The sequence below is a fragment of the Sinocyclocheilus anshuiensis genome, unplaced genomic scaffold (assembly GCF_001515605.1).
Source record: "Sinocyclocheilus anshuiensis isolate Anshui unplaced genomic scaffold, SAMN03320099.WGS_v1.1 scaffold2557, whole genome shotgun sequence".
Classification (NCBI taxonomy): domain Eukaryota; kingdom Metazoa; phylum Chordata; class Actinopteri; order Cypriniformes; family Cyprinidae; genus Sinocyclocheilus; species Sinocyclocheilus anshuiensis.
The window spans coordinates 156221-174816 of NW_015544359.1; the positions used below are offsets into that span (position 1 = coordinate 156221).

The following is an 18596-nucleotide window of genomic DNA, read 5'->3' on the forward strand; positions in this document are numbered from 1 at the left end:
TTTCTTCAGTAGAACACAAACGAAGATTTTTAACTCAAACCGTTGCAGTCTGTCAGTCATATAATGGAAGTGAATGGAACCATTGACACTCCTAATTGAGATTGTAGATAAAGTGTCAATGGTCCATTTGAGAGATAGGTGGCGGTAATGCACTTATAAGTCTGCGATCCGCGCTCAGGATAGTTAGGACATTGCGGTGAATCAGAGGTAAAAAAAACTTTATAAATACTGTTCAGTTTCTTGCACAGATCGATCGTTTCGTGTCTTTACACATCAATGTATCGTCATGAGCCGCAGGGTTTAATTTAGTTTTGTTTGTGTATGTTTTATGACTCTCAAAGCCGTGATTCCCATCCACTTACATCATAGGACTGACAGACTGCAACGGTTTGAGTTAAAAATCTGCATTTGTGTTCTACTGAAGAAACAAAGTCACTTACATTTTGGATGCCCTGGGGGTAAGCAGATACACATCAAATTTTCATTTTTGGGTGAACTATCCTTTTAAAGTTATTAGTCTGGTAAAAGTTAGATTAAAAAGTTAGTTAAAGTAAGTCTGGTATGTCCTCATTTAGATTGCCAAGCAAACGTGTGTTGGTGTGTGCGAGAAAGAGAATGACTAAGACCCCCTCAAGACTAAACCACTGACAGGAAATGAGTGTGAAATAGAGCAAAGCGTTCAAATACCAGCCACACATTTGGAAAAACCAAACGAGGCACGCATACACAGAGCACACTTACTCATAATACACAAAGCAAGCGTTCTTGTAGCCAATTTTTAGTCATGTTTGATTCACATTGTCATTCAGTGACAGACCCTTAGAAGGCTGTGAGATTTCAGCAGTGGGTACTATACAAGAAGGTATCGAACCCCTATTAGCAATAACACCCACAATGCACCACTCTACAGATACTGACCAAAGACGTGGTATCCTAGCACACAGGTATATGTGGCCCAGTCGATGTCCTTGCACTCAGAACGGTTACGAATCAACTTGCAACCGTTTGGAATGTCCCCTGTGGAAGAGGGAAAACAACATGTCAGGAAAATCTGGGATATGGTGCAACATTTAAGTTCTTTTGGTCCAAAAAAAGTGCAAACACAAACCACAAGCTGAATCAGTTATGATGTAGTCTACCAAACCAATGAGACAAAAATCAAATACGATTGGAGATGAATGTTTTTCAGAGAAACCGAGCCAGAGAGGGCTTGTTGCGGTCGTCCACTTACAGTAAAGGATTTCGTAGTCTCCTGAGTTGGACATGATGAACTTGTTGTCGGGAGACCAGTCAAGATGTGTAATGTAGCTGGAATGTCCCTGAGGACAGAGATGAAAAGATTTGACAATGAAAAAGGAGAAAGGAAACAGTTCTGTCACAACATTTTCAATAATCCAAATTGAACTGTTATAGATCACAGAGCTGCTCAAATCTTCAATTGAACACAAACGCAGGCATTTTGTGGAATATCTAAGCTCATCTGTTTATTGCAATGATTTTGACAGTGATTCCTACTGTTTAGGACAAAAACAAGCACTAGAAATTTACATTCAACCTATACAGACATCAGAAGACACACACTATCTTTGTTCAAAGAAAAGACCAAAATTTAAGATGTTACTCATTAAACATTTAAGCAAACATTTCAATGTCTGCAACTCTTGTGAAAAAGAAATGCGCTTATTTGTTTTGAATGTGCATTTGTAGTGTACTTCTAATCTTACAAGTATATAAAAACTCTACTTGCCAATAATATAATATTAATGAAATAAAAGGCTATTTAAGTGTACATCTTAAAATATTAAAGAGTTTTTCTTTAAATGATTAAATCATGACATTTGACTAAAAACATTTTGTTGTGCTTTAAAGACGTACACTTATTTTGATGTGTTGACTAACATAATTAAAGCACATGTTAAGTACTTGATTATAATTATTTGATGTTGTACTAAATGGTAATTTCATCATTACAAATGTATAATTGCAAATATATTCAAATACATAAAAATGTCAACAGAAATCACATTAAAGTTTGTTAGGTTACCAAAAATGCATTTGGCAGTACACTTTAACCCTATTTCATTGACAATACAAGTAATACATATGAAATTACATACAATAATGTACTTGAACTCTAAAGTCCAGCTAACTGCATTCAATATAAAATATAAGAATAATAACTGAGATACATTTAAATGTCTGAAAACATTACATTAACTTTGAGTATTCTTTTAAAGTATATTTCTGAGAAAAAAAAAATACTCTTTTTTTTTAATATACTAAGGAGCACTTTTTTTTTTACACAAATGAACACCACATCCTGAAGCACCATGTAAGAATGGAACAAGGGCAATTAGCAAGCTGTTCCACACCCAAAATGATTAAATAATTTTCAAATACTTGAAATGATGTGTGTGAGTCATTTGGACTACATCTATGACACTGTAATGGTGCTCTGTTGTCCTTTTTGGAACTTTAAAGAGTGAATGTTCATTTGTATGGAAAACAGCTGATCGGACTTTCTGCAAAATATCTAACTTTGTTTTCCATTAAAGGAAATCTTACAGGTTTGAAACAACACATTAGTGAGAAAATAAGAACAATTTAATTTTCGAGGTACTCTAGCTCTTTAACCTAGATACATGAAAGCAACAAGAGTTCAAAAGTTCAGTTGAAAAATCAATTAATCTAAAAGCACAAATAAACCCTCTTCAAATGAGACGGCGTCAACAAGAGCCTGAGCGTCTCACTGACACTGACAACTAATCAAAGGGATGGAATAGCACAAAAAGAGGCTTCGTCAAAGACTGAACTCAGTGGTCACAATAAATAATGCTGGAGGGTCTCCACCCAGAGCAAAGAGAGACACAAAACTAATACCGTCTGACTTACAGCCCAGGGAGGGAATCTCAGTTTGTCTGACTAGGCTCTGACTTGTCCGCAGGCTTCCCTCCCATATGTGCACTGACATTTACATGTGAGTGTGTGTACGTGTTTTAAAGAGTCTCGCGTTTGTGAAAGCTTGCCATCTGCACACAGAGTCCCCCCTGTAGATTACAAAGATCACCTGTTTCTCCATTTCCAGCTTTTCATACATATTGACATGTGCTTTCAGTTTCCACTATCCTAGATCCTGAACTTCCTTTCTATGGCTGTCGAAAGAGGTCAGTAAAAGGCAAACTTTCCCAGGCTGCACTGTAATGCAAATGGTTTATAGCTCAACGGTGCATTGCTTGGAATTTTTTACCTCAACAGCATTTGCACATTTAAGTCACATGTAAAAATGTATGAATCTCTTATGAATTGCATCGATAAACTATTAAACCATGTCATCTGCACTCAAATGCTGTTGGAGCTTTTCTCAGTAACTAGCCATTTTCAAATACTTTTAATAAGCTGATGTTTTGGTGATTTGTAGTCTTTGTGATATTTTCTTGAAAATGTGTTTTTGTGCTTTTTTCTTTACAATGAATCACTCAGTTTGATATTTTTTAAGTTTTGCTTACGTGTCCAAGTACGTTTTGTGGCCACTGTATGTGTTCATCTGCTCTCATCTGTCTGTGAGTAACATGGTTCAGCTACGCTGACAGACACATGAGCGATTCGTCTGCCAGCATCAATAAAACCACAGGCCAGCACTCCCACAATGTCTGAATTCCCTCTGGAAGCTCAGACGTGTCAGGCAGTCAAGAGTGCTGAAAGAGAGGCACGCTTTCATTTTGTCCACTAAAATCACACTGACATCTTCAGCCATTTCACAACCAGCGTTTCTTCACTCTCTTTATGACTTGTCGAAGGACAGACACTCACAAAAACAATGTGGAAATAATTTCATTTCTGATAGTCATTTCATAATTGGGTTGTTCTATGACAGGAGAACCATTTGTTTGTCCATCATGTTTAATGAAGAACATTAAACACCGAAATGTTTTTTTAAGTGTTTTTTAAGATAAAATACTTGAATTCAAAATGGATTATAAATGTAGTCTATCAAAGCATTCACAAAGCAACATATTAGTACATGACAGAACTTTTTTTATTGTCTGACAGAACGTATACAGTGGTGTGAAAAAGTGTTGGCCCCCTTCCTGTTTTTTTTATTTTTTGCATATTTGTCACACTTAAAAGATGGCATAATGTGTTGCTATTTAAGCATGCTTCACTTTGTCAGACAGGTTCTATTTAAGTGATTTCTTGATTCAACAGGTCTGGCAGTAATCAGGCCTGGGTGTGGCTAGTGAAATTTAACTCGGCTTTCTAAAATAATGTGGTTAATTGCAGTTCTTTCATGATTTAACAGGAGGGGGCAATTAATTTTTCACGTAGGGCCACGTAGGTTTGGACAGCTTTTTTCCCTTAATAAATGAAATCATCATTTAAAAACTGCATTTTGTATTTACTTGCATTATTTTTGTGTAATATTTAAATTTGTTTGATGATCTGAAACATTAAAGTGTGACAAACATGCAAAAAAATAAGAAATCAGGAAGGGGGCCAACACTTTTTCACACCACTGTAAATCTACACAAATGTACTCTGTAAGGCACCCGTTTCAGAGAATGACTCAATGATTGAACACAGATGTTAATGACATTAAACTTCTCAAATACTGAAAAACTGCACAGAAAAATCCTAAAAAAAAAAAAAATTTAGAAGAACAGTGGTGTGATTCAGAGTGTGTTGATGGAGTACAGCCGAGCGAAACGAGACCCAGGTCAGACATGGGCAAACGGTCACGCATGGTAAAGTTTTATTCTCCACTCTCCCTGAACCCTCGGATCCAGCAGAAAGGGGAATAGTGAAAATAGACAATAATACAGCCATAAAACAAGTATGTGAATTGTAATATTAACCAAAAGGCATTATTTATGGATCGATTACGAATACGTTTTAAATGCATGTTTCAAATTCTAGTTTCAAATTCTTTGCATTCTTTTTTGTTTCTAATATATTTTTTTAAATGTCTATAAATAAATAAATCAATAAATAAAATGACCTTAGGTTTTAGGTAAAACTTTCAACTTCAATCTTTTTTTTTGGAAATTTTCTATCAGTCAGTGTCAGGACAAGCACAGTAGTAAAGCTTCGGGAGTTCAATGCGCCTGAGATCCACTGAGCTGTTTTATGCAAACAGTCACAAACATTTCAGATACTCACAGTGCATTTCCCATATCTGCTGTACTTGCGTCCCTTATCCGACACCGTGTAGAGGTAAATGAAGTTATCATGTGATCCCACTGCCAGCAGCGTGCCATCTGAGGAGAGACACAGAGACGTCTGGTTGTCTGCTCGGCACAGAAATGCAAGAAAAAAAAAATACAGAGTATGCAAACAAACCAGACTCCTACTCACCGATAGAGTAGCGCATCAATGACAGCTGCTCATTGCCGTCTGTGTGAATGGCCACCAGGTCTCGCGTCTCTGCGTCCAGAGCATACCACCTGAGACACATACAAAACAATCTCTGAACTACAGTCACCAAAGCATTTTTATGTTCAATGAGTTTTTCATGTAAACCTGATATAGAGATGATATAGAGATCACTTACTTCCCTGAGTGCGTACCAATGGCAACAACCGAACCGCTAGGATGGAAATCTGCGCAATGCCCGTGCTCCTAATAACACACAACCACATTAGTACTGTCACACTCAAAGCGCACGGGACTCTATTACAAAACTGAGAGTTCTGGATCTAATGCAGATGCTCTAATTTCTATATTTCTGCTGAAATGAAAGGTGCTTATTTTTAAACTTTTACAGACATTAGATGTGACAATGCATTAAAATAAATTATTAAAAAATCTATCATTTAAAGTGTTTCAAGAACTGAATGCATTTCAAAAAACCAATGCATTTGCATGACGTTTCCAGACTTTACTTTTTTTTTTTTTTTTTTTTCTACCTGATAAACATTTTAGAACTTTAATTACAAAAATTTAAATGTATTATTGAAATTTCCATGACTTTTCCGGGTTTAAAAAAAAAAATCATCAAACTACCCTCACATACAGTATCCAGGTTTTCCAAGTCTTTGGGAACCTTGGTTCTTAAATTCAGTTGTTTATACAGAGAGAGAGAGAGAGAGAGAGAGAGAGAGAGAGAGAGAGAGAGAGAGAGAGAGAGAGAAAAAACAAGCAAGCAGTTTTTTAATAATCTTAAGCCATTTTATGGCCCTCTTGGAAATGTGCTGAGGCCCCGTAGTGGGTCCCGGCCCCCTGGTTGAGAAGCACTGCTCTAAATGTGTGGATGAGGTCACAAAAAAAAAATTAAACCTGATATACATACATCAACTAAATACTGTATTACTGCATCAATACAAATGTAAACAACCTACAGTTAAGATGACAAGGGGTATTTAGTGGTTATTCGGTGTATCTTTCAATCTTTCAAGGTCCTACAAACCATAGTCTTAGCTCAGAGACACACTGTCCAAAAACAGTAACCACTGTTACAATAAATGATTCTGTGAAAAAAAATATGTATTTGCCAAACTGGGCAAACTGACTTTTTACTGATGTCTTAATAAAAAGGTTTTGCAAGAACCACTAATGTCATGGCACGTGTCATAAAGTTTGCCAACAGATTCCCCAACATCTCTTTATTCCACTTTGTTTTCTGAGAAATATTCAGTACGGATTACATCTAGATGAATAGAAAGTTTTCACAAAATCAACAAACAAGCTGTCTTTGGTTTTTTAAAAGAACAAAGCACTGGGCCATAATTTATGCCAGTAACCAGTGAAATTAAGTACAGAACAGAGAACTGTAGCCCTGGATTGTTTTGATAGTTACAAAAATGAAACGTTTAGTGGTTATGCCCTTTAAGGCCACCTTTAACGAAGCCGATTAACTATATTACCTGGTGAAAGGTTAGCGTATTGTGCTTATTATTATTGTCATTATTAATATTTGCAATATTTTACAGGCCACTGACAGTCATACAGTGCCGTGAAAAGGTTTCCTGTTTTTTAAAGGGGTCCTATTATGCTCTTTTACAAAGTCTTGATTTTGTTTTGGGGGTGCACTAGAACAGACTCTCATACTAGGTTGTTCGAAAAACATTATTTTTCACATATTTTACATTATTACAACACCTCTCTCCTCAGTCTGGCATGAACGGCTCGAATAGTCCCTGTATCAAATGAAGGCCCGCCTTCTGAAATATGTCCCGTGCCGCACCCTGTTACGTTGGGTCCCGCTGTACTCCCGCGGGAGTGCAGGTCTCTACCTTGTAGTCCAAACGAGTCATTCGTTGTAATTTTTGAAAAGTGATTTCTGTTAAATAAAATATCTCCTTTTGAAGTGGACTTTGAGCTTTGTAAATTTGGAACCACGGTCAGAGCCATTATCCACAAATGGAGAAAACTTGGACAGTGGTGAACCTTCCCAGGAGTGGCCAGCCGACCAAAATTACTCCAAGAGCTCAACGATGACTCATCCAGGAGGTCATAAAAGAACCCAGAACAACATCTTAAGAACTCATCTAAAGGTCAGTGTTCATGACTCAACAAGAGTTCCAAGGCAAAAGCCACTGCTGACCAAAAAGAACACAAAGGCTTGTCTCACATTTGCCAAAAAATATCTTGATTAGCCCCAAGACTTTTGGGCAAATATTCTGTGGACTGATGAGACAAAAGTTGAACTTTTTGGAAGGTGTGTGTCCCGTTACATCTGGCGTAAACCAACACAGCATTTCATAAAAAGAACATCATACCAACAGTCAAACATGGTGGTGGTAGTGTGATGGTCTGGGGCTGCTTTGCAGCTCCAGGACCTGGATGACTTGCCATAATTGATGGAACCATGAATTCTGCACTCTATCGGAAAATCCTGAAGGAGAATATCTGGCCGTCAGTTTGTGACCTCAAGCTCAAGCACACTTGAGTTATGCAGCAGGACAATGATCCCAAACACACCAGCAAAAACAAAATGAAGGTTTTGGAGTGGCCAAGTCAAAGTCTGGACTTAAATCCGATTGAGATGCTGTGGCATGACCTTAAAAAGTCCATTCATGCTCGAAAACCCTCCAATGTGGCTGAATTAAAACAATTCTGCAAAGAAGAGTGGGCCAAAATTCATCCACAGCAATGTGAGAGACTCATTGCCAGTTATCGCAAATGCCTGATTGCAGTTGTTGCTGCAAAGGGTGGCCCAACCAGTTATTATGTTTAGGCAGCAATTATTTTTTCACGCAGGGTCAGGCATGTTTGGACAGCGTTTTTCCCTTAATAATTGAAATAATTATTTCAAAACTGCATTTTGTATTTACTTGGGTTATCTTTGTGTAATATTAAAATTTGTTTGATGATCTGAATCTTTTAAGTGTGACAAATATGCAAAAAAAAAAAAAAAACAGGAAGGGGGCAAAAACGTTTTCACAGCACTGTATTCGTGCAAATGTGTGTTTGTTGGAGTCTTACGTCCAGCAGTCTGGCCCATTCCAGCGTGTGGTCCACTGAGTTCCACAGACACACCTGTCTGTCCTGAGCACAGGTGAGGAACAGCTCCTTGAACGGGTGGGCGGCCAGACCCCACAGCTCATCCGTGTGTCCCTAAAAATAGAGAGTCCCATGAAACTAACTCTATAACTGTGACTGCAGGTACAAGTGCATGTTTGATAAGCATTCACCCTATGTATTTGAGAGATTAAGATTATTGGGATTATTGAGAATTGTGGGGGAAAAAAAGCTTATTAATCTTCACGACACTCTTAAAAATAAAAGGTTCTTGATGGCATTCCATGGAGAATCTTTAACACCCATGGAATCCTTTCATTCCACAGAAGGTTCTTTATAATAGAAAAAGGTTCTTCAGATCATTAAAATAACCACACTAAGGCTACGTTTACACTAGTACGTTTTCATTTTAAAACTTTTGGTTTTAACGATTGGTGCATAGGAAAAATAGTCCAACAACACTGTCGAATCAAAAATATAAAAAGCATATGCCTGATGAAAGTCAGTGGACTGAAACATTGCTTGTGCTTGTGACAATAAACTTCAATATTTAGCAAGTATTGATAGTGTGCGGGATTGCATCTTTTTCCATTTTAAAATGTATAACTTTTGCTACGGCTACACCTGTCATTTACACTACTCCAGCGTTTTCGACCCTCGAAAACAGACTTTTGAAAACGCTGCAGATCCCGTTTTAGTTTGAAAACTCCGGGGTTGCGTTTCAGTGTAAACGGAGCAAAACAGAGACTTTTGAAAACGATGGCGATACAATGTTAATGTATTTGGTCTTGGTGGAATAGATCTGCTACGCTGCTGCTGCGGCAGAGCAAGTACCGAGACTTGCTACTGCCAATACATACACAACATGCTGCTGTGAGCATATAAGAAATATTGCTGCTGCAAATATAACATACATGAAATAACCCCCATATAGCATACATGAATCACCTCATAGCAGATCTATACAGGTGGAGCTGGGGAAGGTGGAGGGGTTTCTGAAGCAAGCTGCACTGCTACGGCAAGCACTAGTCATGTATTTGAATGTTGAGCAGCGAGCTCATTGGCTACTGATACAGGAGAGAACCAATCAGCTGAGCCATGTGATAATGATGTCATTAGGTGAGATTGAGTTAGACCTATCAGGCTGCGCCATCTAGAGTTTCATGCCAGAACTCTGTATTTGTACCTGCATGAATGGTCACGTGACATGCGTTTTCGGTTGTGTAGTGTGGATGGAGATCGATTCTGAAACGCAGTGAAAACGCCAGTGTAGACGAGGATCGTTTTCATTTTAAAACGAAAACACACTAGTGTAAACAGGGCCTAAGGTTCTTTTAAGAATTGTTCATTGAAAGCTTCTTTGGGGAAACAGAAATTGTTCTTCCATGGCATCACTGCAAAACCCCCTTTTGAAACCTTTATTTTTAAGAGTATAAGGCTGCACAAGAGATAAAAGATCTGGTTTACCTGCACTTCCACCTGAAATCCATCATTGAAGGTGCCTCTCAGAATGAAGTTGCGTGAAGTGCCCACCAGAAACTGCTCGCCCTTACCCTCAGCTACTGCACGAATAGTGCCATACTGATCTGGGACCTGAAGAAAACCAATCACACATGATAGATATGCTGTTTTCTTATCTTGTTATAAGAGCTTGTGATGTTTCTCATATTATATGCTATGATTTCTGGTAACACTTTATGTTAGGGTGACATAGTTACATGTTACATGTACTAGCGTAACAGTAAATTATGCATAATTACAAGTAACTAACCCTAACCCTAAAGACAGTATATGTAGTTGTTTAACATTAAGCTAATTTTTTTTATGTCATCTAATGATTCTTGTAATAAATATGACTGACACGATTTGTTGGTACAGTATATGAACTATTGTTAATAAAATTAAATGGGACACATTCTAATGTTCAGAAAAGAAAAGAAAAAAGTAAAGCTGTATTAAACTTTTATTGCTTTGATGCTTGAAAACCTCATTATGTCTTTGACCCAATTACACTGTAACAATGTCTCCACAAAATAAAGTGTAACTAATTTACTATGCAATTACTATTAATTAGTATCATACATACAACTGTTGAAAAGTTTGGGGTCGCTAGGAATATTTATTAATTATATTTATACAATATTTCTGTTTTTACTGTATTTTTGATCAAATGAACGCAGTGTGCATAAGGAACTTTGGTAACACTTTACTTAAAGCCTTTATGTATAATGCATTATATAGAGTTATTAAAGGGTATAATGCATAATAATTATTCATAATGTGCACTGCAATACATTACATAATTATAACCAAATTTAAAATGCATAGTGTAACAAAGAATTGTTAAATGTTACAGTGTATTAATTGTGGATACAGTTATTCATGAGATTGTACACTGCATTATAAGGTGCATTACAAGGCATAATTAATGCATTAAAACTACTTTTGTAATGCATTATACATAAAGGCTTTAAGTAAAGTGTTACAGAAAAGCCTTTTTAAAAACATTAAAATAATGTAATTATTCCAAACTTTTACTTGTAATGTATACCAGATATGTATCTCTTTAAAAACATGTATGTGAGAGTGTGAGCGTTGCTCAGCTTTGTCTCTCACCTCGATGTCTCTCTCTGGATTCAGGTCGTGGTCCCACAGAATGATCTTGTGGTCTTTGCCGCCCCCTGTGAGCAGAGTGCCGTTCCTCATCTGACACAGAGTGAAGACACTGCCGTCGTGAGCCTTGATCTGACGCGTGATCTGAAACGCTCCTATGGGGACGGGACAGGTTAGTAAGACAGATGGAGACCCACTCGCACACCATTTCTGGGAACAGAATACCACAAATATATCTCCTGGCTAATGCGGTTTAAGTGCCAGACTGTTTTGCCATTGGGGATGTGATGGGGCTTTTAGAAAAGCTAGTGAAAGAGAAGCTCATAGATATGCTTGCCAGTGAGGCCAGGGGTGCGTGTGTGTGTGATGATGTTGCATTCTGGGAATTCCAGTAGATTATCACTTCTCCCTGTAATAATACCGACGGCTCGGCTGTCTGCGCAAAGAGCCAAACCAAGGGAAATATAGACCCCTGGAGTGCTGATCCAGCCCCGTCAATACACACATAACTCCACACACACACTGTGCGTTTCTGAACAGACACACTATAACACACCTGCACTACCGCACTTCTACAGTTACATGGTATCTGCAAGCGTACAGACGCAGAGACAGGAAATCAGCTAGACGAGGCCAGTTCAGGACATGACATATGCCAAATGACTTAAGAGGGAAAGACGAAATGAAGCAGCAGCCGGCGAAGCACATGTGAGGCTTCATAACAGGAGGATGTTACGCGGCTTAAGCAGGAATTAATTTTCATAAAGTGTGCACTTATCTGTCTGTTGTTTTTGCACGATGTCACTCTATTTTACAACTCATTTAACAAAATACTAATCCACAAAGCATACAAGAACAGACACATCTAGCTATGCAAGTTCGATTTTAAATGCCATTGCTATCTGGAAAAAGTCAGAATGTAATTCATAAGTCTCTTATGCTCATCAATCAACTTCTTTGATCAAAAACACAGTTAAAGGTGTGAAATATTACAATTAAAAAAAAACTATTATATTGTAATATATTTAAAAATGTATTCATTGTAAATGAATTTTCAGCATCATTACTGCAGTCTTCAGTGTCACATGATCGTTCAGAAATCATTTTAATATGCCAATTTGTTTCTCAAGACATATTTCTGATTATTATCTGTGTTAAAAACAGTTGTGATGCTTACTTTTTTGTGGAAACTGTGATACTTCCAGGATTCTTTGATGAATAGGAAGTTTATTTGAAATAGAAACCTTTTGTAACATCAAAAGTAGGGATGTTCATTTGAACCGTTTAACCGACCGTAAGAATTTTGACCGATTAATACAATCAGTTAAATGGTTTAAAAAGTAATTTAATTTATTTTTTCAGTAATTTATCAAAATATTTAAAAAGGTTTGCTGCATGGTTAAAATACGCTACACGTATAAAAAAAATTTCATTCAGAAATGCCTAATACCGATGCGAAATTTATTATAATAAACACTGTAAACATAGCTAGGCTATTTTAGTTCTCCTCACTCCACAACAAATCCTTTCAATTAACAGTATTTAGAAAAGAACAAGAATTAAAAATATAAGAAGCTATAGCAATATAAACGACAAGCCAAAACGAATTAATTTAGGCTAAAACGAAACTGAAATCAAAGTTGGGTCTCTCATTCCACACAAAATCAAATGTTTCCGTATTCACAATGTATTTGAATGGAATATTATTATTTATTATGTACTTCACTTGCGTTCCAATATCCACGTAAAACAAAATGTTTTGCATAACATCACGGCGGTACTGTGATAACACTTAACAGCACAGATTTTACTACATATTTTTTACTAGGCCTAGGCTACATATTTTTTTTACTACATAGTTTTTTTTTCCATATGTTTGACTGACTGTATTTTATTATGATAATGAACAGGCTGCATTGTCAAGGTAGCAATGCTTAACTGTGTGCGCGTATGCGGCACCAGTGCAATCACTTGAATTGTTTCCTTCTAACAGTGGAAGCAACTACTCCTTTTAGTCAAAGATAATCAGAATTGTAAAAGGTTTGCCTTTATTTGTGTACATTCACAATAAAAACAAATCTTTGTGCTTTTGTAAAATAAACCTAAAGAAAAATAGGATGCCGTCTGTTTCCTTTCGCGCAGCACAAAAATTAACCGAAACTCTTCATACTAGGCTACTTGTTGCACAGTTTTTCTTTCATTTTCTTAATTTATTATTTAAGTAAAAATATGTTTCTCGTATAGGCCTATTTATTCGTTATTTATATATATATATATATATATATATATATATAGCCTTGCTTTATTATGTTTTTCTCCGCTCGCAGAAGCGCTGCAAATAATCTTGTCAGTTAACGTTTAACAATCGGTTAACGAGCGTCGGTTGTCGGTTAGAAAAAATAACCGAAATGAACAGCCCTAATCAAAAGTCTTTACTGTTAATTTTGATCAATTTAATGCATCCTTGCAGAATATAAGTATTAATTTCATTCAACATAACAAATCTTACTGACCCTAAACTTTTGAATGGTAATGCAATAACACTGGGCCAAGCTTCTGGATCAGGTGTCACTGATATATAAATATAGGCAGTCGTGCTTATGTATTAATTTGTTTATGTAGAAGTTTGAGATGAGCTACAGGCAGCTGAACTTCCATAAATGCACTTCTTTGGACTCAGGAAAGAGTTTGAGTTTTGAAAGTTACAGATTTTATAGATTAATGAAGAATTTCATTTCAAAGTATCAAGTAAAACTACTACAAGTGCTCGATTGGGCTCTGTGATTGGGAGTAGTAGTAGTAGTTTGCGTCCTTTAGGGGGCGCTGTGTCACAGGACTGCACTGTACAGATTGAGAGGGTAAATAAAGGAGTGTGATAAACGAGCAGGAGTTGGCAGAGTTTCGGCATGTGGTGCAGCCAATCCAGTTCCACAGCATGCCAGTGAAAACCATTACAACTCCAGGATCAACACAGAGAAAACAATCTGTCAACTTGTGCACACAGACACTAGCATGTGTGCATGCAAACAGTTTCAGTCACATCACATTTCACGAGCTGTGCACTTCCATTGAAAGTCTTCTTGAAAGCTACTCTCTGCCACAGGTTTCTAGAAGTTTCTGTTTCCGTCACTGTTTTCCTGAAATGAATGCTGGCCTCATTAACATTATAGTGTTGACGAAACAAAACGTTAATAAGGTACCTTAAAGTGCCATGATACTAACATCTTTTCTAATACCACAACTGTTTTCAACACTGATAATATAAGAAATGTTTCTTGAGCAGCTAAACAGCATATTAGAATGATTTCTGAAGGATCATGTGACACTGAAGACTGGAGTAATGATGCTGAAAATTCAGCTTTGCATCACAGGAATAAATTACATTCTAAAATACATTTAAACAGAACGGTTAACTGTAATACTATTTCACAATAATACTGTTTTACTGTATTTCTGATCAAATAAATGCAGCCTTGGTGAGCATAAGAGACTTGTTGCAAAGAAATGATTATTTTACATAAACTTGAGCACACATGGGCCATAGTAGGTCAAATGTGAGGGTCAGCGAGGTTTTATATGTTGCATTTACCATAGTGTAATAAATCCCTTTTTTTAACTGAGTGTATTTTACTACTGAAGTAAAACAAACTATGGAATGGCAATCATAAACGGAGCTTTTCATGTAATTTTCACAGTCATGACATAAGAAATAAACAAAGATTTCCTATAGCAGTGTGTCGTCAGAGTTGTAAATCCTACAGCCTTTCCTGACCTGTGCAGTAACTTGTCTGCTACTGTTAATATGACATGTGTCTTTTGGTAGAACATAATGTGGCTATGCATTGACCCTACATGCATCTGGCCTCATTCTACTTCCTTTACTTTCTTTTATGGTGAGCGGGAACTTCTCTAGTCTCTTTGGTTTCAGAGCGTGCTGCATAGCAGCGGATCATACTGCATTTGGTAGAGGATACTATAACTTGCGACCAAAGTACTTTTTGTAAGGAAATGAGGAGAATGTTAATGTGAAGTATGTGTTTTAGTATGTTGGCAGTGCTAATAATGTCTGTGCCTGTGTGTGTGTGTGTGTGTGTGTGTGTGCCTGGTGTGTGTGTGTCTGGTGTGTGTGTGTGTGTGTGTGTGACAAGCGTCTACCTTTCGGCCCTTTCCCCGGTGCTGGTTCAGCGGTGCTGCGGGTCCATATCAGCATGATTCCTCCTGAGTCTCCGGTCAGGATGTCTCCATTATTGAGAAAAGCCAAACACTGTACAAATTTGGGTTTCTCATATTTCTGTCAAAGACACACAAACAAAAGTATTAAATGTGAAGTCAGGTTTTATAAACTCCATGTACTATGTACTAGTCTGTGCTTTGTACATCAAGCTGACTGCAGTATTAGTCAAGAAATGTTTCTTGGGCTGGGAAATGTTGCTTAAATAAAATTTATCTTGATTTTTTTTTACCTTTTGACTATTTCATACACGACTCAATATTTACTGTATTTTCTCTGAAATGGTCTGACACGGCGATTTTTTTCCCCCAATCCGTAAAAATCTAGTTAAAATAATTATGGTATGTTTTTTCACATTGATATTCACTAAATGAGCTCAAATATATCAAACAATATAAAGTATATAGTAAAACAAAATAAAATATTTACCTGCAGTACATATATTTTAACTAAAACATTTCAATTAAAAAAAAAAATGCAACATGGAGTCTTCCATGGACTCTTCTGAGTAATTATGCTAAATAATCAATGAATCAGAGTTCTGAATCGATTCGTTTATTTCAAACTGATATGCTGTTTTTGAAACTGTAGATTATCATCTATCTGAACACTCATACTAATGAGTTGCAAGACAAAGAGGGATCTTGAAACTAGTCGAATGATGCAGTCTTTGTGAAACTCGACTGTCAAATAAAAAGCTCATTAAAGAATAGTTCATCCAAAAAATGAAAATCACAATAATCCACTAGAAATCCATTATTAAGATAAGTTTAACTTCAAACTGTTCCTTCTGTATAAAATACAAGCCTTATCTCCATAATATCGTTTTCTCCAGTGAAAAAGTCGTGATGTGAGAGGACAATAAGGGATGGACTTTTTTCAAGCATTATTATGGATTGAGATTTTGGCCAGAATCGACAGTTTAAAGTTAAAGTGCCTTAATGATGGATTTGTTTCTTAAAAACAGGCAGTTTTTCATAAGATGCTAACTGATGGACCATAGTAGGATTACGAGTGAATTATTGTGATGTTTTTATCAGCTGTTTGGACTCAATTCTGACGGCACCCATTCACTTCAGAGGATCCATTGGTGAGCAAGTGATGTAATGCTAAATTTCTTGAAAATGTTGATGATAAAATAATTCATCTACATCTTTTATGGCCTAAGGGTGAGTACATATTCAGCAAATTTTTATTTTTGGGTGAACTATTTTCTTTTTAAATTCCCCAATGAGAAATATAAGCATGGATGTCCTTACGCCAAAGATGCCTTGTTTGCGGGTGAGTGAGGAACCACTCCAGGTCCAGAAGAAGATATGGGATTTCCCACATGTGACAATGGTGTTGGCGTCAGTCGGGTGAAACTCCACCGCTAAGACCACTTCATTGGTTGTCTGATAAAACAGTATATTGGCAAAATCATTACATGAAGAACAAAGAGATGAGAAGAAGCAAAAGAGGAATGTGCAGGGAAACCGGGTACAAATGGAACAGACATGGCAAAACATAAAAGGACGAGAAGGAAGCCATCTCAACCGAGATGAAAAAGGCTGAGAAAAAGGAGAAGGAGGAAACAAGATAAGGGCTAAGAAATCTAAAAGAAAGGAACAAAGGAAGGGAGATGGTAAAAGAGGAAGGGAGTGGTGATATGTGAGACGAGAACCAAATGAATCAAAGAAGTGTCCACGTACCTTAATCTCAGCGATTTTTGATTTCTTCTGCCAGTCCCACACAGTGAGCATGTGCTCATTAGAGTCATCAATCACACTGAGATGAATGCCTGAGTCCTACACACACAAACACACACACACACACACACACACACAGTGAGAGCATCACAAATCCATACTCTAATATTTTAGATTAAATTACTGTTTACAAACAAACAATCACAAAACTTTCGGTTTCTTCAGTCTCCCCATAAAAGAGCTGTTTATATATTTGCACTTCATCCAAATAGAGTCACTGAAAATGACCAAAGAGTGCAGTGTTTGATGTTGAAACAACCAGGTTCATAAAAACTTGAGGTTTTCCACCATTTGTAAGGTGAAGAAGTCTTGTATTATCCAGTAGTCACCAGAAAAACTGTCACAAAGGCAACAAAATTCCTATCTTCCTCTGAGACAAATTACAAATATTGTTCAATTCTCAGTCGATTTGCACAGACATGATATTATTTTATGGCATATCCTGATTTCAAGGTTAGCATTATTGGCAGTTGGGAAAAAAATAAAAAAATGCAAACATGACCCAGATCCAGGAAGAGCGCAGTGCAAGACTGTGAAAAATATTAGAATAATTTAGAAAAAAAAAAAAAAAATGCCAGGCTTATCAATTATCAAAATAGCTGTTAGGCAATGCTAATTAAACAATGAAATCAATTCAAATTAGATAGCTGATGTTAGACTCACGGCTTTAGAGAAAGCGAGGGATCCAACTCCTCTCTCAAAGGTGCCGAGGCCGATGATCTGCAGCGTGGACAGACTGACGGAGTCCCAAACTCTGACGTGAGGCTGAAGCGGCTGCAGGATCCACAATACAGACATGTCAAATATCACAGCAGGAACTTATGAGGTAAACATCCCAAAAGAGCTTAAGCTTTTAAGTTCTTTAGGGATCCTCTGAATACCTGCAGGTTGATGTGTTTATGCACTTTCAAGACATAGTTTGTCTTGAAAGTTTGTTTGCTAAAGCGGAATAGAAACTAGCCAGTTATTCCAGACCTGTTCTCCTATTTTAGCTTAACTAAAGCCAAAAGATTGAGCATAATATTTGAAAATGAAGTAGAGTAGTTTAACAGGTCCTTGGAAAGAAAAAAATAATGCCATATAATGAGCAATGAGTAAATGTTATGAGCAAATCAAGTTATACTGACAGGACAAAACAAAGTGAGAGAAATAGCTATTATGGAAGAATGAGCCAGTTGTATCATACTTTAATTCATGGCAGATATAAGACTATCAATGCAGAAATACAGATACAGTACAACAATCAAGTTTTATAAATAATTTACCATTGTTAGAAGGTGAATATAAAAAGATTGAATGCTTACATACTCCGAGAGACACAACTACATGATTGTTTAATGCATCAGTATGATTTTTTATGTTTTTAAAAGACGTCGCTCATGCTCACTAAGGTGCCATTTATTTGATCAAAAATACAGTAAAAACAGTAATATTGTGAAATATTATTACAATTAAAAAATTATTAAAAGTTTTCTATTTTAATATATTTTCAAAATATTTTATTTTCAGGATACTCTGATAATTAGAAGGTCCAAAAGAGCATATAT

The 18596-nt window shown here is 36.7% G+C and overlaps 1 protein-coding gene across 4 annotated transcripts in view; it reads right to left on the minus strand.

Annotated features, from left to right (window-relative positions):
- Nucleotides 1-18596, minus strand: part of LOC107698167 (echinoderm microtubule-associated protein-like 4) — a 65024-nt gene that overhangs the window by 6551 nt on the left and 39877 nt on the right. For all 4 annotated transcript variants that reach the window (XM_016499127.1, XM_016499128.1, XM_016499126.1 and 1 more), the window contains 12 exons: nucleotides 17713-17823; nucleotides 16993-17088; nucleotides 16561-16695; nucleotides 15226-15361; nucleotides 11074-11225; nucleotides 9925-10050; nucleotides 8422-8553; nucleotides 5549-5616; nucleotides 5353-5441; nucleotides 5158-5255; nucleotides 1232-1319; nucleotides 919-1017 (listed from right to left, as the gene is read on the minus strand). In XM_016499127.1, coding sequence (XP_016354613.1) covers nucleotides 919-1017; nucleotides 1232-1319; nucleotides 5158-5255; nucleotides 5353-5441; nucleotides 5549-5616; nucleotides 8422-8553; nucleotides 9925-10050; nucleotides 11074-11225; nucleotides 15226-15361; nucleotides 16561-16695; nucleotides 16993-17088; nucleotides 17713-17823 — 1330 coding nt within the window. The remainder of the gene's footprint in view (nucleotides 1-918; nucleotides 1018-1231; nucleotides 1320-5157; nucleotides 5256-5352; nucleotides 5442-5548; nucleotides 5617-8421; nucleotides 8554-9924; nucleotides 10051-11073; nucleotides 11226-15225; nucleotides 15362-16560; nucleotides 16696-16992; nucleotides 17089-17712; nucleotides 17824-18596) is intronic.